A 23,910-nucleotide genomic window follows, 5' to 3' on the forward strand; every position below is an offset into this window, starting at 1 on the left:
CCAAAGTATTATTTTTTTATAGAAATAAGATAAATGTTAGCGTTAAGAACTTAAAACTCCATGAAGACAGTGTATTTTGTTTGTTCTATTCACTAATTTATCTATAGCTGATTTCTACCTAACACACAGACAGTTCTCAATAAATATCTGTAGCTGAACTATGCTTAAAACACAAAAAGCTCTCAATAAACATTTGCTGTAAGAATGAATGAATGGATGTCAGAAGAAATTTCTTGACAACTAAATCTCAGAATCAACAGAGTATACTCTACTGTGTCAGAAAAAAAAGAAAGTAGCAATATCTAACTAAACAAACATGAAGTTACTTTCAGTCTTTTTTAATCATGAAGAAAATGTGATTTCAAAAAACTGGTAATTAACAAGTTATTACTTAGCTTATGTTACTCCATGTAAGAAGTTAGTTTGCAGCACTGCATATTGTATCCAGTATCATTAAGGGTAAAAAAATAGGGATAAAAAATTAGGAAGTAAAACTGAAGAAAAGTAGATAAAAAGCATCAATTACTGAATCACTCTGAAATTTCCCCAATTTTATGGATCTGTAAAGAACTATATCAAATTTCTATTTCTATTAAATTATTTCACACATAAATATATGAAGTCATCAATATTAATTATCAAGTGTTAGATGTTAAGAAAGTAACAATACACAACCTGGTTTGGGAGATTGTTTTTGTCAAAAATGAAAAAAATAATTACTTTTCTTTGTTTATATTTTATCTCCCATCATGTTATGATTAACTACATCCATCTCTGTCTCCCTCAAAATACCGTTTAACTCTTTGAAAATAATGACCTTTTGCTCCATCGTCTACTTGTTGAATTACATGTATCCCTACCTAAATAAAATATATGCCTATTAAAATTCTCCAAAGGATTTATTTAACAAGTCCATCAAACACCAGTAAAACCCACAATAAAATCTTAACTATTTGTCCAAAAGCAGAGGCCTAGATCATCTAATGTCATAGATTATGTAAAACTATCTTTTTAACTTTTAAGTATGCTCTCATGTCTGCATTTGACAATGGTTATATTACTGCTTCACAGTCTTAAAGAAACATGTAGCTCTACGAATTATCAAAAACAGCTTTTCCAATACCAAGGGGTTACCTAGTTTATTTAATGACTCAATCATCATTGTGCATGCTCAGTCTCAGTCATGTCTGACTCTGTGACCGCATGGACTGCAGCCTGCCAGGCTCCTCTGTCCATGGGACTCTCCAGGCAACAATACTGGAATAGGTTGCCATTTCCTCCTCCAGGGTATTTTCCTGGCCCAGGGATTGAACCTGTGTCTCCTGTGTTTCCTGCACTGGCAGGCAGATTCTTTACCACTGAGCCACTTGGAAGCCCACTGATTCATTACTTAAGTGAAAAAGAAAGTGACCCAAGTTTTTGAAAGACCCAGTAGAAGACTATAAGAGTACCAGAATGGTACAAGTAGAAATACTGGACTTTCTCTACCCAAGTATAGACTGGGAATACAAAATGATTAGATCCTTCTGTCAATCAGAAAATCAATACTGTGGTTTTTACACACAGCTGTATCTGCTGCTTATTCACCTTCAATTAGTAACTAAAATTCACCCGGGGCGGGGGGGAATATAGAAAAACCATCTGAGTAGAAAGATCTTTTTAAAGAAAATTTCTGATACTAGAGTGAAAGATTTGCTCATGATCAGAATATATCAAAAATATAGTTATCAGACTTGATGTTAAATATTTTAAAGTATTAGAAATTTACATAACTTATTTAACTAATTTCAATCAAACAAACTTTAGTTAGACTAAGTTCAACTTAGACTAAGCTTTTTGAAACATTTTCTAAAAGCTTTTTGAAACATTTTCTAAAATGTCGATAAATCCACAATTTATGAAATTACTTATCGGAAATGAAAATTCAGTTCTTCAACAAGTAATAGTACCTCCAGAAAAAGTAGTAAGTCAAGAGAAAAAGTGTTTATGCACACTTAAATCTCTTAAAAAGTAGAGGTTAATATTCAGGTCTGCATTACTGATTATTCCATATTGAACACTGTCCATCAAGCTTGGCATCTCAAATTTGTGTTACAGGTATTGCCTAACAGATTTGCTCATTAATTTCAGAATGATCTAATAGTTCTAACCCTGATTTTGATGGCTAACAGCAGAAGAAAACAGATGTGCCCTGAGTTTTACTGGACGGCACTCACGTGTTAAAAAGTCTGCAAGAACATCACACCTCTCTAAGTTTATTCTGTGCTTCACACTCAGTTATTAAACACATAAAAGATATACTTTTAGTTAATATCCCTACAATACAAAGCTTAAATTTTGTTTCCTTCAACATTCAAAGTATACAAGTGTTTCACAATCACAGATTATCCCCAAATACACAGAGTAAAAGTACTCCCAAATACACAGTTAGAGTAAAAGTACTCACAAAGTTAAGAAACAATACAAAACACCACAAAAAAAAAAACTTTAATTTTTGCAAAGAAACAGAACACCATGACCATGACTTATTTGTTACCTTTTAAATGCTTCCGCTGGGTTTCTCTCACATTCCCCGGGCTGTAGGAGGCTTTGAACTGCTGGATCCCTTAGTTTGTCCTCATATCCTTGGAGTAGTCCACTATGGCAGATCTGAGCAACCAGACCTCTAATAAACCCTCCAACACACAAAGTATCAGAGTCCTGTGCTTTGCAGAAATGAAAGGCCAAAGCCTGGCGATGTAAACCTCTCTGCAAGCTTGTAGGTGAACTTGGCCACAAGAGTTCAGTGCATAAGGCTGTCTTGCCACTGCCAGGCCCTCCTACCAATAACACACCCCAGGCAGCTCCTTTCCCGGAGACAACACTAGCATTATTCCCAGAATTCATGACAAGAGGTGGTGTGTTGACACCACTGTTGCAGCAGTTAGTCTTCTCCTGGAGGCAATGCTGAAGCTTGTGGAAAACCCACTCCCTACAGTAAAACTGCTTCCCCTGCAGTAAACTCGTTTGAGCCATTTTGCAGACTTTCTTTTCCCAAGGATTAGTCATAATAGGTTTCTTATTGTCAACATTTGCTAGCATCTGGGTACATCAACACAGGTCTTTACATCCATTTGGACAGAACTTGCATATTAAGTTGACTTTGAATGGCAGAGTAACCAGTTACAGTAAAATTCATTAGCCACAGAGTCCATCTGCCAACAGAATGTGCATGACTTTATTTGGCTCTTTATTCCTGATAATCAGCAGAGAATATATGTTTACATTAATTGTTGAACTGGTGGAAAACTGCCTGGTTCCGAACCTTGGCCACACTTTTCCTATATCTTGACGGGTCGTGTAACTCCATGGTTACATCTGGAGTTTATGTGATTGTGGATATTTCAAGTATGCAGATGAGACAATACATGTGGAAAACTGAACAGAAAGCCCAATCTTTCAATTTGTATAAAATGCTTCTCCAGATTTCCAGCGTTAACTCTGTATCTGAAAATTAGATGCAGAAAAACGTGTCCATTACAGTTAAATGCTATCAAAGGGATTACATTTATACAGCAGATTGTTAGTGCTATACTTCATGTTGAAGGATAGTCAAAGTACTAGACCCTGCAGGTTTTAGGTATCTGGACAACTGCCAGAGAGGGAACTGTTTCAGATTACTGTCTCTTATGTGGCAAAAATGGCAAACCACTGTTAACACCTTCTTAATTCAAAGCATTCATATAATGCATTTTTCAAGATAGATTCTTAATGAACCTGTTCACAGGTTTCTGCGTTTAAGATGTCCAGGTAATCAATAATCCCCACTAGAAAATAAAGTAAAACAAGAATAACTTCATGCAAAATATCACATGCTAAAAACCTTATTTGTCAAAGAATACAATTATCCAGTTACAGTAATCTCAAAAACTCATACACTTCATCTTTGGCACTTTCAAAGAGTTGGATAACTACACCAAAATCATAATTACATTTTCCTTTCTGTATTTCTCTTCCTCTATAGTTAGGCTTCCCAAACAGCTACATTTGAATCAAGTTACCCTGGATTTTTAATAAAGACTTAGGCACATGCAGTATCATCCTTAGCTCTAGCCAAAAAGGTCTTTCCGACAAGCTTGGCAAAATAGCGCTAGTTAAGGAAGCTCTATGAACTTGCACAGACCAGCCAGTCAAAGGGCGCTGTTGACTCCACTGGCCACACTCCTTTGTTGATAGTTTGCAAAATCTAGCGGATGATTATCAGGGTTACAGCTGGATGGGAACGGGTTAAAAAGAAAAAGGGGGAGGGGGTGAGCTTACAAGAATGATAAAATCCAAACACAAGTACTACGTGAATCCTTCGTTCCTCTGCGCCAAAGAGGAAGGTTTCGGAGAGGGGGTGAAGCATGAAATCTACTACTGTGGCCGGAGAAAAGGCTGCTGGGGAGAATTCCTTCCAGGCAGGAAAAGGATAAGGAATAGATGGCTTGGGCTGGTGGATGTTTGCCTACAGTTCCGGCCTCTAGTTTCAGCTGATAGACAAAAGGAACTCCGGGATTCCCAGCGACAGGAACCTCCTTCGGGTTCAGTGGCCCCAAGGAGCCACAGGAGGGCCACCTCGGAGAGGCCACGGACCGAGGTGCAGCCTCCACACTGAGGTCTTCCTTCCAGAAGCCTGGGAACGCCTAGACACCCGCCCCGCCCCGAGATCGGGGTGTGTCCTCTGAAGGGGGAAGGGGCGCCCGACGTCCTCGCCAATCCTAGATGTGGGGTCGCCTCGGGTCGGTGTCCAGCTCCGCGCCCCCAACCCCGGGCGCTGCTCCCGCCCCCGCCCGGCCTGGGGCGGAACGACGCGAGAAGTCGGGTCTGGAGCCTAGGGCTGGAAAGGGTGGGTGAGGTCCAAGCCCAGACACAGCCCCCGAGATTCCGACCTGAGGGTGGGGCCTCGTTTCCACCGCCGCTGCCGCCGCCGCCCCTCGGTTACCTCGGTCCCGCTGCCGCCGCCGCCGACTCTGTCTCAGACACTTGCTTTGCTGAGAAGCCACCGCCGCCAGCGCTCCCTGAACTCTCACAGCAGCCGCCTCCTCCGCCCGGCCCGGAGAACGCTCCCGGCTCCAGATCCTCCTCTTGGCCCCCGGCAACTGCCAGTTCCAGCTGCCCCAGCAGCTCCCCCGTGCTCCTCCCAACCCCCACTGGCCAACAGCCGCCGCTGCCGCCGCCGCCGTCAGGGCAGTGACTGTCTCAGGCAGCCCGGGACCGGCCGGCTCCGCCCCGCCCCGCGCCCCGCCCCCTCTGCCCAGGCCCCGCCCCTCCCGGCCGCCCGGCCTTTCTTCGGCCGCCGGCTCCGCCCCCCTGCCTCGCCCCTCCCCCACTGTACCTTCCCGTCGCCGCCCGTGCCTGGGCGTGTGCAGCCGCTTGGGACCGGCTGCTTGGGACCGGCTGCTTTGCACCGCGGGGAGACCTCTCCGAGGGCTGCCTGGCGGCTCCGCCTTTCTCGAGGATGGGGGCGGAGAAGGGGGCGGGGCATGCGTTCTCTCGTCCCCGAGCTCACGCGAGTCGCTGCCCCCACCCACCCCGTCACCACTCGGCCCTGAGCCTTCCTTTGTCTTCCAGTCTGAGGGACTCGCTGGCATTTGGGGCCGCTGCTAGGAGGGGCACTTGAGCTGGGAGAGTTGCCCCACGCCACTCCCTTAACCTTTTTGTCCCCAAAGGGCACTCCAGGCCGGTCCTTTTCTTCAGTCATCCGGGTCCCCATTCAATCTATTAAATTCCGGTGATGGTTTAACTTTCTTGGTCTGGGACTAAGAGAAACAAGTAAAGACCGGGAAGGAGGTTGTAAAAACTACAAGTAGTAGGGGTATGGGGAGATGTTCCCACTTGCCTCAGGAAAAGGACATGGCTTCCATCAGAACTAGTTGAAAGCTATCACTATTGGATCTCAGGCAGCTTCCCTTGTGGACAGCTTGATTACTCGCCGAGGCCACTACGGGAGAAAAAGACCGCGATCGAGGTCAGAATGCAGAATAAGATGAACCGCCTTGGAGGACCTGACCACAAACAGTTACTTTTGAACTAGATGAGCCAGTTTGCATTTACGTGAACCTGGATTAGATTCCGAATTTCTGCTGGGAAAGTACTGTCAACTGATAGATTGGGAAATGTAGTATATTTTTTATTATTTATGCTAAAACCATCAGCTCTCCTTCCAGCCTCCATTAATTTAAATGTGCTTCTATCTTAAATGCTGAACCAGTCTCCCATCTGTTTTTAGGAATTTTGAAGTATAGCTGTCACTCTTAACTAGAAAAATGGACTGTACTTATGCTTACTCTTCCATTCTGTTTATTCTCAGGCTATCTATGGCAGTTGAGGTTTGTTGATCTCTGAGGTTTTTTTCCAGAACACAAGCAAAGAGTATAAATTCTCCAGAATTAGTGATAAAAATTGATTTTTAAAAAGATGCAACTTTGATGTGCATTTTGCTTAAGCCGTTTTAATTACCACTTAACTTGTCATACATTATTGCCATTGGAAAGGTTGACTCCAGTTTCATGATTGTAAAATTATGTTTAGAGGAAATTTTAAATATGAAATATGTACATCGTATAATCATTCCCATTAAACTATTTGTTAATATATTAATTAAAACAATTTCTGTCCAATAGAGAAGTTACACAAACTTTTGGTTTACTGAGCCTGTTTTTTTCAGATAACTAACCATCATGGAATGCTGTTTTAAATGACTTCAGCAATAACTAAGCTATAATCTTCAGACTCATTTAGAATTTTTTCCCTTTAAAATTTATTGCACATTTCATTTTTATGACTTTTTGCTTTCCCTAATAGAAAAACTTCTGAAAAAGAAGGGACTATGCCCTCCACACCCTTGTAGGTTTGTAGCAGGTTTCCCTGCATGTAAAGCATGTCTGTTCTTTTATTCCACACTCAACTTACATAGAGACTTTCTACACACACGGTATTGTGTTGGCTGCTGCTGCTAAGTCACTTCAGTCATGTCCAGCTCTGTGCGACCCCATAGACAGCAGCCCACCAGGCTCCTCTGTCCCTGGGATTCTCCAGGCAAGAATACTGGAGTGGGTTGCCATTTCCTTCTCCAATGCATGCACGCATGCTAAGTTGCTTCAGTTGTGTCTGACTCTTTGCGACCCCATGGACAGCAGCCCACCAGGCTCCTCTGTCCATGGGATTTTCTAGGCAAGAATACTGGAATGGATTGCCATTTTCTTTTCCCATTGCGTTGGGCATAATGGTAACTTATAAAAATGGACAGACACAGTTTCTTCAAGTCTGGGAGGCTGTTGCAAGGCAAAGGTAACTTGGGACTACTCAAGCCATTCTTTCTTTTCAGAACATTCATTTATTTTACCAGTTTTTATATGAAGCAATGATTTTTTTTAGCTCTTTCCAACTCCTCTTGGCCAAATTACTGTCTTGGTCACCCAAAGTTGGAAGTCTCTACTGTTGAAAAAAAGTCATATGGTGGCTCACACAGTAAAGAGTCCACCTGCAATGCAGGAGACCCAAGTTTGATCCCTGAGTCCAGAAGATCCCCTGGAGAAGGGCATGGCAACCCACTCTGGTATTCTTCCCTGCAGAATTCCATGGACAGAGGAGCCTGGCAGGCTACCGTCCATGGGGTCACCAAGAGTCAAATACAACTGAGGAAGTAACACTTACACTTTTCATATATGGCTTAGTGGGGCCTATTAATTGACCCAAGCAGGATATTTTTTGAGAACAGAAGGAACTAATAAAAACAAAACTACGTAGTTCTTAGGTATACTTATCTATTGACCAAAAATTTGGTTCAATTATATTTGATAGTTACTAAATAGTTCTATTTAAACATTATTTTTCAGAAAATAACAATAAAATATATATTAAAACATAAATATGTATTTACCTACCAGATTTTACAAAATGTCTTTTTATCAGTTACCTAAATGCCATTTTTAGCATTTGTACTTGGTACATTTTCACATACTTTAATCAATTTCTTAGCATATTTTCTCCACCACCAAATACTGGTATTTTTCCAAAAAATACATTTTCTTAAATACAATCGTCCTTTTTTTAGTTTATTCATAAAATTGCCTGAAATCTTCTTTATGGATACATAAACATTATATCATTGCCATCTTTAACGAATGCTTCTCTGTAGACCATAATATTTTTTTAACTTTTTATTTTGTATTGGAGTATAGCTGATTGACAATGTTGTGATAGTGTCAGGTGGATAGCAAAGGGAGTCAGCCATGTAGATGCATGGATCCATTCTCCTCCAAACCCCCTCCCTTCCAGGCTGCCGCATAACATTGAGCAGAGTTACCAGTGCTATACAGTAGGTCCTTGTCGGTTATCCATTTTAAATATAGCAATATGTACCTATCCATCCCAAACTCCCTAACTAACCCTTCCCTCATCCTTCCCCACCCCTAACCATAAGCTCATTCTCTAAGTCTGTTAATCTGTTTCTGTTTTGTAAGTTCATTTACATCATGTCTTTTTAGATTCTGCACATAAGGGATGTCATACAATGATTCTACTTCTCTGTCTGATTTCACTCAGAATGACAATCTCTACACCATAATGTTTTTAGTTGAAAATTTTCTCTATAAGTACTGAGGTACCTAGTAAGTTCAAAGCAAACTCTGATTTAAAAAAATATATTATTATGAAATATATTCTAATTTCTTTATATTGAAATGTACAAATTTTTCAGCTCAAATCTTTTTACAGGTGTGTCTTTTTTAAAACTTACAGTAGCATCTCTCAACAAATATTTTTTCAAAACAAACTCCATATATAAATTTTCTTTTTGTTTATGTTGATGGTTTCAATTAAATTTAGATATTTCAAAATTATAAGTCTTCTGGTTTTTAACCCATTTGGATACAAAATATGATTTTATCCAATTAAAAACAACAGCTCCATCAAAAGATTCTCCCTACAAGTTGAGATATTCCAAAGCCCAATTATAAATTTGAAAACTAAGTCTTTTACAATGTTTGTACACTCATGTAATACATTTAATTTTTTCTTTGTTTGGTAGAGAAAAATTTCAGTATCTTCCTACTTGCAACCTTTGTAATTACAATTCTTTAAAAAGCTGCAGAAGGCAAATACTTTGATTTTAAAGTTTCAGTGATTTTAAATGAAATGCTGTGAAAATTTAGAGGACTCATTTTAGGCCTCTAATTAGTGTAGGTCACTCAGGTTGATTTACAGAGTAATTCATTTTATTAAATTGAAATAGAGTTGCTATGCAATTTTATATTAAATATAATAATGTAATTTTAGTTTAGGTGTACAACATTCAACATTTTTATAGATTATACTCATTTAAAGTTATATAACAATGGCTATATATTAAATATAATAATGTAGTTTTAGTTTAGATGTACAACATTCAACATTTTTATAGATTATACTTGATTTAAAGTTATTACATAAAAATGGCTATATTTCCCTGTGCTGTACAATATATTCTTGTTGTTTATCTATTTTGTACATAGTAGTTTGTGACAAAGTAATTAAGAACTTTTCACTGGAAGTCTTTCAGATTCTATCACAAATTTACAGAACTCTTTCATTGTACAGGAGCACTCAGTCTTGATATATGCTCTATTACAGGGTAACTCAGTCTCTGTTTCACAAGTTTCAGATATACCTTACCTTTACTTTTCTACATTTACCACTGAGTCTCAGAAGTGGCAGCCTGGTGGGTTCACGAACGTCTAAGGTGGCAGCAGCAGGCTAGGGCACACCTGACTAGCACACCAGGTACCTGGTAGGATCAGCAAGCTTGAAAGCTTCACTGATTACTCCCAAGACCAGAAGTTAGACCACTCTCCTGGTGGCTCAGATGGTCAAGAATCTGTCTGTAATGCAGGAGACCCAGGTTCAATGCCTGTGTCAGGAAGATCCCCTGACAGAGAAGGGGATGGCTACCCACTACAGTATTCTTACCTGGGAAATTCCATGGACAGAAGAGCCTGGCGGGCTACAGTCCATGGGATCACAAAGAGTCGGACACGATTAAAGCAACTGGGCACACGTGCAGTCTCTCCTATCAAGCTGAGTTTTGTTTTTTTCAGCTGGTATCCTGCACTCTATCCCTGAAAGGAAGGGGTGAGTTACTTTGCATCTGGAAAGAGTCCGGAAAAAGTTATTGCCGGCCGTCTTTCAGGTTTCCCCACACATTTAAAGAACTCTGTTCATTGCTAATGTATCTCACACACTATTAAACATGACCATGGCAGAAGCTGGAAATAAATATGAAGGTCTACCAAACCCATGCCAGGTTATTTTAATACTGCTATTAGTAGTGCTTGGTTTACATAAACATGGCAAGTTATGTTAGTTATGTTAATTGGACTTGATGTGGTGCTAGACTATAGCACGTCTTTAATTGACAGAGTAAGCATAATGATAGGAACATCCGGCTGTGGCTGACCTCTTAAATACCCTTCTTAAAAGAATGCTTGTTTAAGCCTTACATGTTCAAATTACTGTTGCCAGCTGTATTTGTTCCTGTTCGTGAAGACAAGCCTAAAAATAGTTTTGTGCTTATAAAATGTGTAAGGTAGAGGCCTTTCCTTCAAAGAATTAAACAAACTCCAAAATAAGATGTATTTTGCAGAATTCCCAGCCAAAGGAAATCCAGACTCACTAGCCCTGGTTATTGAGTAGCTGGTTACAGTGCTCCACCTTATCCTACAGGCTTTTGGAACAAAAACTCTCAATAGATTCCAAAATTACACCTGCAGTCCACATGCTAGAAGGAATCCAAAATTCATAATCTTGTGCACCTCTCCAATGCAATTTAAAGAAGCAAATTAAGATCCTTTAAAATATGTCCCTCCAATGGATTCTCGTAATTGCATTTTCCTACTTTTTCTTCCAGAAGCCCACACCCAAGCACAGAGTCACCATCACCTTTTTATCAAATATTTCTTTCTGATAAAGATCATTCATGAAGTATTCTCTGAACTTCATTTTGAATATCTGAAGACAGTGGAAACTGATACAGCAATATTACCTTCCTGACTCCTATGTTACATCCTTATATGTAAAAGTAGCAATTGTTCAGTTGTGCAGTCACTAAGTTGTATCCGACTCTCTGCAACCCCAGGGACTGTAGCCAGCCAGGCTTCTCTGTCCATGGGCTTTCCCGGGCAAGTATACTGAAGTGGGCTGCCCTTTCCTTGTCTGCCTTCTCATTTCTTCTGAGAAGGTCCTTCTCAGGGGATCTTCCTGACACAGAGATTGAACCTGTGTCTCCTGCTTAGCAGGTGGATTTATACCACTGAGCCATGAGGGAAGCCCCCCAAAATACCAATAATGAGATATAATAAGAGTAATCTGAAACTAATGCTAAATGTCATGTTTAAAAGATGACTTTCATAACTTTATTATGTCCACTATGCATTCTTTGACCAAATTACAGTGAAATACTAAGTGCAATTAATTTCTTGATTTGCTGCACATAGTTATTGACTTAGGTTCCTACCTAAATGAGAGAGATTGTTTTATTTATTGTCCTCAGTCTTTCTGCTCATCTCAAAGCATACCTTGTTTTGTCTTTTTCCAGGTCTTGTCACTCACTAGCCCAACATGCCTTGGTATTTGCAACCTCTGGGGGGTAAGTTATATTAATTTGAAAGATAAATATTATATACTTGAAAGCATAAAAAGAAACTGAACAAAGTGTCTGTGACAGTACCTCCTCTTGGAAGGCATTTTTCTAAGGTCTTGGAGGCTCCTGGGAATCCCACACTTCCCATCCCATGCGCATTGTCAGGGAACTCAGTTATATGAAGATGGAAGCAGAGACAGTTGTACAACACAGCAGTACAAGAGGCCTATGGCAGGGAGGTGAACTTCTCAGAAACTCGTTTTGTTTTGTTTTTCTCTCTGTTAGGCTAGATGTTAAATAACCTCCATAAGGTAATTGATAGTTTTTTACTAGTCAGTTTTATCTGGGTGTCTATATTTCTTATTTTGCCTTTTTGTAGGCAAAAGTGCTGAAGAATGTTCAAACTACCGGACAGTTGTGCTCACTTCCCAGGCTAGTAAGATTATGCTTAAAATCCTTCTAGCTAGGCTTCAGCAGTACTTGAATCAAGAACTTCCAGATGTACAAACTGGGTTTAGAAAAGGCAGAGAAACCAGAGATCAAATTGCCAACACTCGTTAGATCATAGGGAAAGCAAGGAAATTCCGGGAAAGCATCTACTTCTGCTTCATTGACTATGCTAAAGCCTTTGGCTGTGTGGATCACAACAAACTGAAAAATTCCTAAAGAGATGGGAATACCAGACCATTTTACCTGCCTCTGGAGAAACCTGTATGTGGATCAAGAAGCAACAGTTAGAACCTTACATGGAACAACAGCTGGCTGGTTCAGAATTGGGAAAGGGATGTGACAAGGCTGTATATTGTCACTCTGTTTATTTAACTTACATGCAGAATGAGTGCATGCATGTTAAGTTGCTTCAGTCATATTTGACTCTTTGTGACCCTATGGACCGTAGCCTGCCAGACTCCTTTGTCCATGGGATTTTCCAGGCAAGAATACTGGAGTGGTTGCCACTTCCTCCTCCAGGGGGTCTCCCCAACCCAGGGATCAAACCCACATTTCCTGTGGCTTCTGCATTACAGGTGGATTCTTTACCACTGAGCCACTAGGGAAGCCCCTATATGCAGAGTACATAATGCGAAATGCCAGGCTGGATAAGTTACAAGCTGAAATCAAAATCGCAGGGAGAAAAAAAATAATAATAAAAAAGATTGCTGGGAGAAACATCACAACCTCAGATATGCAGATGATACTACTCTAATGGAAGAATATGAAGAGGGATTAAAGAGCCTCTTGATGAGGGTAAAAGAGGAGAGTGAAAAAGCTGATTTAAAACTCAACATTTAAAAAACTAAGATTATGGTCTCCAGTCCCATCATTTTATGGCAAATAGACAGGGAAAAAGTGGAAGCAGTGACAGATTTTTCTATTCTCAGGCTCCAAAATCATTATGGATGGTGACTGTAGCCATAAAATCAGAAGACGCTTGCTCCTTGGAAGAAAAGCTATGACAAACCTAGACAGAAAGAGACATCACTTTGCCAACAAAGGTCTGTAGAGTCAAAGCTATGGTTTTTCCAGTAGTCATGTATGGATGTGAGAGTTGGACCATAAAGAAGGCTGAGCACCGAAGAATTGATGCTTTTGAACTGTGATGCTGGAGAAGACTGTTGAGGATCCCTTGGAAAGCAAGGAGATCAAACCTAAAGGAAATCTGTCCTGAATATTCATTGGAAGGACTGATGCTGAAGCTGAAGCTCTCATACTTTGGCCACCTGATCCAAATAGTTGATCTAGACTCAGAGATGTTCATCAGGAAAAGACCCTGCTGCTGGGAAAGATTGCCGGCAAAAGGAGAAGAGGACAGCAGCAGATGAGATGGCTGGACAGCATCACCAACTCAATGGACATGAACTTGGGCAAACTCAGGGAGATAGTGAAGGACAGGGAAGCCTGGAGTGCTGCAGTCCATGGGGTCGCAAAGAGTCAGACACGACTTAGCAAATGAACAAGAACAGCAACAAAATTCTTATTAGCACTCCTTAGCCTAAAATGTGATCATTCCTTTATATTATTCCTACTATTTTCATTTAATTTTGAGTAATCCCCCTTTGTTTTTAAAAATTCTTCTGACAGAAAAGTGTAACTACAACGGGCTCCAGTTTCATCCATCTCAGCAGAACCCCAACTAAAATAAATAAATTTAAAAAAAAAAAAAAACAACCCCGGGAATCAGGAGCTCATGTACTTACAAATGAGTAAACTAAGTCTCAGAGAGGTAGACTAACTTGGCCAAGGCAACACAAAAAGTAAGAAAAAAAAAAAAAAAGAAAAGTGTAACTAACATCCTAAATCTGGAACTGAATTGGTTGAGGTGCACCATATACCAAGTCTTTTAACCATGAAAGATAGCAAATACCCTACCAGAGATATTGCTATACTATAAATATTCTGAAATTACCATCCAAAGTTATTTTCTGAAAGCCATATTTACAGATCCCCACTCTCCTGGAAAAAAAAAAGCAATGTTTTTATGTATTTTTCTAACTATGAATGCTACCAGTCCAAACTAGGTAGGACAGAGATGCCCCCAAGGAACCATACCTGATGACATTTATACCCTTAAACAGGTGTCTCACATTGTATCTGGTCTGACCTGTGACTTGCATTAACCAATAAAATGTGGCAGGAGTGATGTTATATTCATTCCACACCTTGATCTGAAAAGGATTGGCAGCTTCTGTGTCACACTTTGGAACTCTCTCCTTTAGGAATCACTGTTGAAGAAATCTGGCTACCCTGCTGAAGGGACCATGTGGAGAGACCATACAAGAAGGCCATGTGGAGAGACCTTGAGGTCAGATGGAGAGATAAAGAGACTCAGCCAGGCCAGCATCTAGCTGATCCTCCTGATGGCTCCAGCCCCAGCCACCGTTAACTGCAACTTCACAAAGAACCCCAAGTGAGCCCCATGGAAACATTGTCCAGCTGAGCCCAGTCAAACCAAAGAACCATAAGAGAAGTCGAAATGATTGCTGTTTTAAGCCTATAAGTTGTGGAGTCATTTGTTGTTGATTAGTGGCTAAGTTGCACCCATGTCTTTGCAAACCCATGGACTGTAGCTTGCCAGGCTCCTCTGTCCTTGGGCTTCTCCAGGCAAGAATATTGGAGTGGGTTGCCACTTCCTCCTCCAAGGGATCTTCTCAGCCAGGGCTGGAACCCACGTCTCCTGCACTGCAGATGGATTCTTTACCGCTGAGCCACTGGGAAGCCCCAGAGTCATTTGTTATATAGTAATACACAGTTAAAACACTATCCAATGAAAATAAGAAATATCCTGTTGTTCTGCCATTATTACATTACTTTTCTGTCTCTCTCTTAGTCTTGTCTCTTGGGTAACTGAAATAGTTATGAAGAACCGAAACATTATTCATACCATCCCAGTTTTCTATACACTATCCTTTTGAGAAATAATTAAAGAAGTGAGATAGAAGTTAAGTGAATGTTTAAAATTATGTAGACTGAATGAGAATTTGTATTTAATTCCAAGTGTCTTTTCTCCACTGCATATTTCTTATCACATTAGAGGCCTTTGCTCAATAAGAACATCTCTGATTCTAGCCTGCCAGACAGTTATATAATACTTTTAAACAAAAAACATCTGGTTCCAGCCAAGTGCCTTATAATAAATGAGAATCAGAAGCTGTGCTCTCAATTTACCAGCATAGTTTTACATATAATTGGGCTGGTGTGTCAGGGGGTGATCTGAATCAGAAGCACATTCTCTCAATAATGTTGATTTAATTTCTGAATGCCTAGACACTGACTACTTCAAAATTTAAAAAGAGTAAAACATTTTGGTTTAGACCTGGCCTTGAGTAATGAAAGCTTTTGTTTCATTTCTGTTTCTTTTTTCTTAGGAGATTCTAAACTTTGCAAAGAATACATTATTAAGAAATTTAGACAGATGAAAGATATTTCTAAGTTTTGGATGAACAAGCTCATTAATAATTTATTCAAATTTTTAATAAAAATTTTAATTAAAAAAATTTTAAATGTAATAGTAAAACTGAATATTTTTCAGTCAAATCAGGTGAATTAAGAGCCCAGAGGAGGTGGAAAGAGAAGTGACCAATTTTATCCTGGGACTATGGTTTGGAAATATTTTGAGAAGTGTATCAGCATTGTCTGTAAGGTTGAATCGTGGTTGGAATATTAGGAGGTTCACAGCTTTAGCGGCATATAGTTTGGGTCAGGGTCACCATATACAGTTGCATAGGCTATTCACTGCACAATTGGAGGTGACACCATTCAAATGGACTGTGATCTGATTCAAACTGACCAGATTGTATCAAGGCAGTGAGTGCAGTTAGAGATCATGTTTGAGCACATGTAACAGAACCCACATTCAATGGTTTGATACATAAGGGCTTATTTCTCTTGTGTAATAAAAAGCCTGATAGCATGGCTTATAGTGAGTAGCTCAGCAATACTCAAACCTTTTATCTTTCTCTCTGCTATCCTAAGTATCTTTTACTTCATTGTCACCTCATGGTAAGATGACCAATTTGTCTTGGTTTTAAAACTGAAAGTTACACAGCTGAGAAACCTCCTTATTCCCTGGTAAACCAAGACTGTTGGTCAGCCTACCTGGGCTCAAGATGGCATTCTACCTGCAGCTTCTCATATCCACTGGGGCCAGGAAGAAAATGAGGGAAGAATTAAGGAATAAGAAATGGATGGCACCTGTATCAGAAAGGTAAAACTTTTCAAGTAATTCTCAGCACACATCTAATTTACCAGAACTGTAGAAAGTAGGCTGGGAAATTGTGTTAGCTAGACACATTGCTACCCTGAAGAAAATCAGGGTTCTATTGTAAGAAGTAGAGACAGTTCATTAGGAAGACAATTTGCAGTATCTGCTTCATTTTGTGACTTTTTCTAGGAATGCTCAGCATTCTTGGAGCAGGAATGAAAAAACAGACAAGGAGGACAAACCAAAGTTGGTTATTGTCAAAGAAAAGTATCAGATAGCAAAGGAAACACATTATTTTGGTGTATGCATGTCATTATTGGAATGGTTCATTATGCAGTGCAGATTGGGGAAGAAGTTCAATAAAGCTAGGAAGGCTGTCACTTCCTAAGAAAAATGATAGAAGACTAATTATTTGGAATAAAATATCATGATTTTTTTTTAAATCCTAGGGAAAAAAATTTGACGTGAGTCAATAATTTCTTTCATTTTATTGGCATCAGATTATTTTGCTTCAACTTAATATTTATGAAGTAGTTCTATTTTATTTAGTTTAAGATTCTGAACTTTAGGGAGGAAATTTTACTTAACTTTATCTTAAAATTATAATATTTCTGTTACACTGATAATAAATCAATAGAGACGTTAACAGTGAAAATTGAATATAAAAAAACAGGTGGTGAATTCAAAACTGAAAGGCTTTTTAATTTTATTTTAATGCAAATACATGTGAAAAGCTAAGTTAAGTATTTTGATGTCACTGGACAATCGAATAAATGATAGATTGAAAAGCAGCTCCATTTATCTGTCAGTCATCAGCGACAACTGAATTGAGATCACCTTCTATTTAAGCTAGACCACATTTGAATTCATATTATATGCATGTATTCAGATCAGGAATAAACAGGTCAAAGAAGATATAGAATAGATGGTCTAAATATATGATTATTTTTAGTCAAGGCACAGTGAATATAAAGTTATAAATTTTTCAGAGGGAGAATTGTTGCCTAAGAGAATTTTTAAAAGTTCAGACTGGAAATTCTATATGGTTGCTTAAAGAAGGGCAGGAAATTCCACTAACAATGTTGCAAGTATTTGAGATGAAGAAAAATAATAAGACATGCTTCCTAGGTACCTAAAGAAAGCGATGTCATAGGTGTATCCTGGTTTTCAATCTGCAGGAGGAGAAGGGGACAACAGAAGATGAGATGGTTGGATGACATCACCAACTCAATGGACATGAGTTTGGGTAAACTCCAGGAGCTGGTGATGGACAGGAATGCCTGGCATGCTGCAGTCCATGGGGTCACAAAGAGTCGGACATGACTGAGCAACTGAACTGAACTGAACTGAGGCAGGTGGATTGCTTCTCCATCTAAAAAATAAGATTTCCTAGATGAGTGTAGATCAGTTGGACCCCAAAGGACTTTTTACTTCTCTATGCCAAGGAGGAAAAATCAAGAAAAAAGAGAAATCAGGCAATAATGGGGCAGAGCAAATATTCAGAGAAGCTGAATATGGATTTAGGTCTGTGAACTTTTTTAAAAAAATTTTATTGATTTACTGATTTATTTTTAATTGGGTGCACTAGTTCTTCGTTGCTACGTGATGGCTTTCTCTAGTTTCAAGGAGTGGGGGCTACTCTTCATTGTGGTGCATGGGCTTCTCATTGCAGTGGCTTCTCTTATTGCAGAGCACGGGCTTCAGTAGTTGCAGCTCTCGGGCTCCATAGTTGTGGCTCAAGGTCTCTAGAGGATGGGATTGGTAGTTGTGGTGCATGGGTTTTAGTTGCTCTGAGGCATGTGGAATCTTCCCATACAAAAGATCAAACCTATGTCCCCTGCATTGGTTGGTGGATTCTCAATCACTGGACCACCAGGGAAGTCCAGGTCTGTGAACTCTTGTATTGGTAAAACAATCCTGGAAAACTTTGGCTTCTTCAAAGGAAATTAAATCTACATCTAAGTGTTTTTTTTTTTTTAATAAAATTTAATTTTAAAATATTTTATTACAAAAGTTTTGTAAGGTAATACATTTTTCTGAAAGTCAATGCTGTCTTTTTGACTTAGAGAGTAGAAGAGAAATATTATGATCAAATGTTGATAAACAGTCTCCTTTTTTAGCACTTGTCAAAAAGTCTCTGTAGTAAAGTGAAAGGATCTGTAGGTGAACTTGCTTTTTGCCTCTAAACCAGCTTTTTGCAGAGTGTTAGATTTTCAGTGTATCAGTCTTCTGTTGCTATCTCACATACCTTGACCTAAACGGTGGATTAAAATCACACTGATTTATTGTTTCTCACAATTCTTTGGATCTAATGGGTGCATCCTCTGCTGATCTCCACTGTCCTGCGTGTGCTATGTCACTTCAGTCCTGCCGCCTCTGCAACCCCACGGACTGTAGCCCACCAGGCTCCTCTCTCCATGGGATTCTCCAAGCAAGAGAACTGGAGTAAACTGCCATCACTCCCTCATTTAGGTGCATTCAGCTGATTTCACTCTCATGTTTGAGTCACCAGCTAGGTTGGCTGCAAAGAATGAAGTGACTTTCTCCGTTGCTTCTTCACAGCAAAATGTCTGTGCAGTTCTGTGAGAGCTGAAGCAGGATCTGGAATACCTCTGAGGCCATGCTCTGGAAAACACCCAGTGTCCCTTCTGCCATATTTTATAGGTCAAAGAAATTCACAAGGACAGATTCAGGGGGGTGGAGAAAGACTCTTTTGATGGGATGGTCATGTTCTTTTAAGTACGACAAACAAAAATCTTTAAGAATTTGGCAAATAACATAAGCTCTTCACCAGAAGAAAAAAATGTACATATACACAAAGTCTGCATTAATTTTAAAGGAATAATGCCATTCTATGTCCAAGGACTCGAGGTTAAGAGACTAAGAAACTCTGATTTAAACATCTTCCCCTAAATTCAACGTGCCACTTAAAAGGAATAAGCAGAAATACAATCAAAGGATAAAAAGCATATGTCCATCTGCACTGATGTTTTTTCACTGTTAGTTTTTATAGTTATAAAAAATTATATTTTTACTCCACATAACAGGAATTTGAGGAGTTAATCCTCAGAAAATGTGAATATCAGAGTTGAACAGAGATAGATGATTTGTTTGACTTTGAATGGAATATTATTTATATAAATTAATATATAACAAAAGACAATATTCTCTTTCAAATTCTATAAATATTGTGATTATTTTAATCAACTTATTCTAACTCTAATTAAATTCTTTTAAACTAAGGAGGTTAAAAGGAACTATTTATATCTTCTTTAGTTATGGTAGTTGAAGGAAATTCCCTCCAACAGGAAAGTGAAGTAGAATTTTTGCTTAATTTTAGTCTTTGTTTAGCTTTAGTTAATTATTAAAAAAATAACTGGTGTATGTTGAAAGATATATCAATGTGGATATTTTTCAAAAATAATTACTAAATAGTTACTGAGTATGTAATTATTCATTGGTGAAGAATTTGTCTGCCAATACAAGAGACATAGAGATGCAGGTTTAATCCCTGGGTTGGGAAGATCCCCTAGAGGAGGAAATAGCAACCCACTCCAGTGTTCTTGTCTATAAAATCCCATGGATGAGGAGCCTGGCGGGCTACAGCCCATGGGGTCACAAAGAGTTGAACATGACTGAGCATGCATGGGTGTGAACTGACATCAGCAATATCTTCTCAAGATATATTTCTTATTTAATATAACCTTTGTAATGTTAACAGGTATTATAATGCATGGTAGTTTAATTTGGCTAACTTCCAATTAAAATAAATATGAATTTTTTTTCCTTGTACTTGTTTATATACATTCATTATTTGCTTCCAGAATAATTAAGAAATGTTACATAAGTAAGAACCTGGCATTTCAGTCTATAATCTGTAATTGATAAGATGAAAGCAAGACTTTCAGGTAGGTACACAGGTTACATAAAGGATATTCTCACACAGTTCCTGAAATTCAAGTGGAACAAGGTGCTCTTATTTGATAACAAGAGCAAGAGCCAGGAGAGAAGGAAATATTTAGTCAAAGTTTGCTCTCAAATGAAGCAGAAATGATTGAAAAGCTCATGGGGGGAGGTTACATCAGAACCAATGTCCACAAATTATCTACTAACTAGAAATGAAACACCACAGTTGAAGCCTCACAATATAACTAAACAATATTGCCAACAATAGATGGCAATTTTCAGATAGAGTCTGTCTTCTTTTTTTTTTTTGATACAGAGAGCTTGGAGTCAAAAGGATTTAATGCACCATTGTTGCCTGTGGAGAAGGACAGGGTTGTGTACTAGGACTAGAGAGTGACTGCAAGGAGCTAAAACTACCCCACAATACTCATCTCACATGCTAACAAAGTAATGCTCAAAATTCTCCAAGCCAGGCTTCAATAGTACGTGAACTGTGAACTTCCAGATGTTCAAACTGGATTTAGAAAAGGCAGAGGAACCAGAGATCAAATTGCCAATATCTGCTGGATCATTGAAAAAGCAAGAGAGTTCCAGAAAAACATCTATTTCTGCTTTATTGACTATGCCAAAGCCTTTGACTGTGTGGATCACAACAAACTCTGGAAAATTCTTAAAGAGATGGAAATGCCAGACCACCTGATCTGCCTCTTGAGAAGTCTGTGTGAAGGTCAGGAAGCAACAGAGAAGTGGACGTGGAACAACAGACTTGTTTCAAATCGGTAAAGGATTATGTCGAGGCTGTATATTGTCACCCTGCTTATTTAACTTGTATGCAGAGTACATCATAAGAAATGCTGGACTGGATGAAGCACAAGCTGAAATTAAATTGCCGGGAGACATATCAATAACCTCAGATATGCAGATGACACCACTCTCACGGCAGAAAGCGAAGAACTAAACAGCCTCTTGATGAAAGTGAAAGAGGAGAGTGAAAAAGTCGGCTTAAAACTCAACATTCAAAAAAAAAAAAAAAACACTCAACATTCAGAAAACTAAGATCACAGTATCCAGTCTCATCACTTCATGGCAAATAAATGGGGAAACAATGGAAACAGTGACAGACTTTATTTTCTTGGGCTCCAAAATCACTGCAGATGGTGACTGCAGCCATGAAATTAAAAAACACTTGCTTCTTGGAAGAAAAGCTATGACCAACCTAGACAGCATATTAAAAAGCAGAGACATTACTTTGCCAACAAAGGTCTGTCTAGTCAAAGCTATGGTTTTTCCAGTAGTCATATATGGATGTGAGAGTTGGACTGTAAAGAAAGCTGAGTGCTGAAGAATCAATGGTTTTGAACTGTGTTGTTGGAGAAGACTCTTGAGAGTCCCTTGGACTGCAAGGAGATCCAACCAGTCCATCCTAAAGGAAATTAGTCCTGAATATTCATTGGAAGGACTGATGTTGAAGCTGAAACTCCAATACTTTGGCCACCTGATGCGAAGAGCTGACTCATTTGAAAAGACCCTGATGTTGGCAAAGATTGAGGGCAGGAAGAGAAGGGGATGACAGAGGATGAGATGGTTGGATGGCATCATCAACTCAATGGACATGAGTTTGAGTAAGCTCCTGGAGTTGGTGATGGACAGGGAAGCCTAGCGTGCTGCAGTCCATGGAGTCGCAAAGAGCTGGACACGACTGAGCAACTGAACTGAACTCAACCTGGGACCTGCTCGAGTCTGTCTGGACTTCTGATATGTAGAAATTGTGAGATACTAAGTGGATGTATTTTTAATCTCCTAAGTTTGTGATTATGTATTTTGCAGCAAAAGGAAACTAATACAGATTTTGCTACCAAGGGTGTCTCCGTAACAAATGCCCAAGGAACTTCGCTGGTGGTTCAGTGGTTAAGAATTCGCCTTCCAAAGCAGGGAACCTGGGTTCGATCCCTGGTGGTAGTGGGAGTTGGGGGTTGGGAGGGAAACAAAGATTCCATATGCCTCAGGGCAACTAAGTCTGTGTGCCACAACTAAAGAAGCCTGCATACTGCAATGGAGACACAATAGAGCCAATAAATAAATAAAATGTAACAATAATAAATGCCCAAAAATGTGGAAGGGATTTTGAAAGGAGGCAGTGAACAGAGGCTCTTAGAATTGGGAAGAGCATGATAGAAAAAGTCTAGATTGTTTAAAAAGAAAGATAGCACCAAGTGACATCCGACTCTTACGATCCCGCGGACTGTAACCTGCCAGGCTTCTCTGTCCGTGGGATTGTCCAGGCAAGAATACAGGAGTGGGCTGCCATTTCCTTCTCCACGGGATGTTCCCAACCCAGGAATTGAACCCAGGTCTTGTCAATGCAGGCAGAAGCTTTACTGACTGAGCTACGCCAGATAAGGGACTGTTAGTAGAAATATGGACACCAAAAATGCTACTGGTAAGAACTCAGAAGGGAGTGAGGAACACATTACTGGAAATTAGAGGAAAGGAGATCCATGTTATGTAGCAGTGGGAAGTTTAGGAAAATTGTTTCCCGCAGTTATATAGAAAGTATAATTTGTAAATAATAAACTTGGATATTGAATTGAGATTGTTTGGCAAACAGGAACCAAGGCATGCTGATTTAAGATGTTCTCAGCCCATCGAAGGCTTCCCAGGTGGTGCAGTAGTAAAGAATCTGCATGCCAATACAGGAGATGTGGGTCAGATCCCTGGGTTGTGAAGATCCCCTGAAGAAGGAAATGACAACCCACTCCAGTATTCTTGCCTGGGAAATCTCATGGACAGAGGAGCCTGGCGGGCTACAGTCCACAGAGTCACAGTCAGACACTACTGAGGGACTGAGTACCCACTCACACAGCCAACAGAGATGGCAAAAGATGCTAAAATTAAGAGATTACTCCTGAAAGCGTGGATAGAGTAAAAACTGTAGGTATGGCTGTACAGTCTTTTGCTGCAAACTTGAGAAGATCAAAAGTTCAGGGTATTCAATCACCAGAGGTTAAAGGTGTGCTTCACAGACCGCAAGCAAACCAGAAAACCCCTAAGAAGCTTATTGACAGTGTCCTTCAGCCATCTCAGCTGAAGCCCAAAACAGAAAAGGAATTATCTCAGAAAAAAAAAATCTGTGGATGAGCCTTTTGTCCAATGGATTGATCCCCCAGAAATCCACCTAAAGCCACAAGGTACATGGGAATACTTAATCAGCAGGATCACTGCCAGATGAGGTTGTAAGGGACAGAAAGAATATAAAAGAAAAGGAGACTCTCAGCATCCCCAAGTTCTCCTGGCAGGAAGCAGAGTTACTGTTCAAATACAAATAGGATCTATCTTTCATGAAAAAGGGTCTTTCAGACCCTCCCTCCCCCGAAGTAAGAGAGGTAAGACACAGTTAGGATATTTCCAGGCCTGGAAAGCTAATGGAGTCTTCCAAGCAAGATTTAAAGCTGATTCCCTTCTGTCTGGGGGCCAGAGTGTTTATAACTGTATCAGTTTTCTATAGCCATGCAACAGATTACCTTGAACGTAGTAACTCAAAATAACACACATTTATTGTCTCCCAGTTCTCTAGGTCAGAAGTAGGCTCTGAGAAAGAATCTGCTTTCAAGCTCCTTCAGATAGTTGGCTGAATTCAGTCCCTTGAAGGTCCTCATTTCCTTGGAGC

At 39.6% G+C, this 23,910-nt stretch overlaps 1 protein-coding gene across 4 annotated transcripts in view; it reads right to left on the minus strand.

The window, feature by feature from the left end:
• ANKRD50 (ankyrin repeat domain 50) overlaps window positions 1–5,508 on the minus strand; it is a 35,964-nt gene extending 30,456 nt beyond the window's left edge. Inside the window, exons 1-2 of one of the 4 annotated variants that reach the window (XM_081545037.1) lie at window positions 5,357–5,508; window positions 2,537–3,486 (exon numbers count right to left, since the gene is read on the minus strand). In XM_081545037.1, coding sequence (XP_081401163.1) covers window positions 2,537–3,081 — 545 coding nt within the window. In that variant the 5' untranslated portion in view covers window positions 3,082–3,486; window positions 5,357–5,508. Of the gene's footprint in view, window positions 1–2,536; window positions 3,487–4,299; window positions 4,859–4,910; window positions 5,294–5,356 lie in introns of those variants that run through there. The other 3 variants (XM_081545036.1, XM_081545038.1, XM_081545039.1) reach the window with 3 other exon arrangements.
• Between the last annotated feature and the right edge of the window lie 18,402 nt (window positions 5,509–23,910).

Source organism: Giraffa tippelskirchi, chromosome 11 (assembly GCF_054371585.1).
Source record: "Giraffa tippelskirchi isolate mGirTip1 chromosome 11, T2T-mGirTip1v1.2.pri, whole genome shotgun sequence".
NCBI lineage: Eukaryota > Metazoa > Chordata > Mammalia > Artiodactyla > Giraffidae > Giraffa > Giraffa tippelskirchi.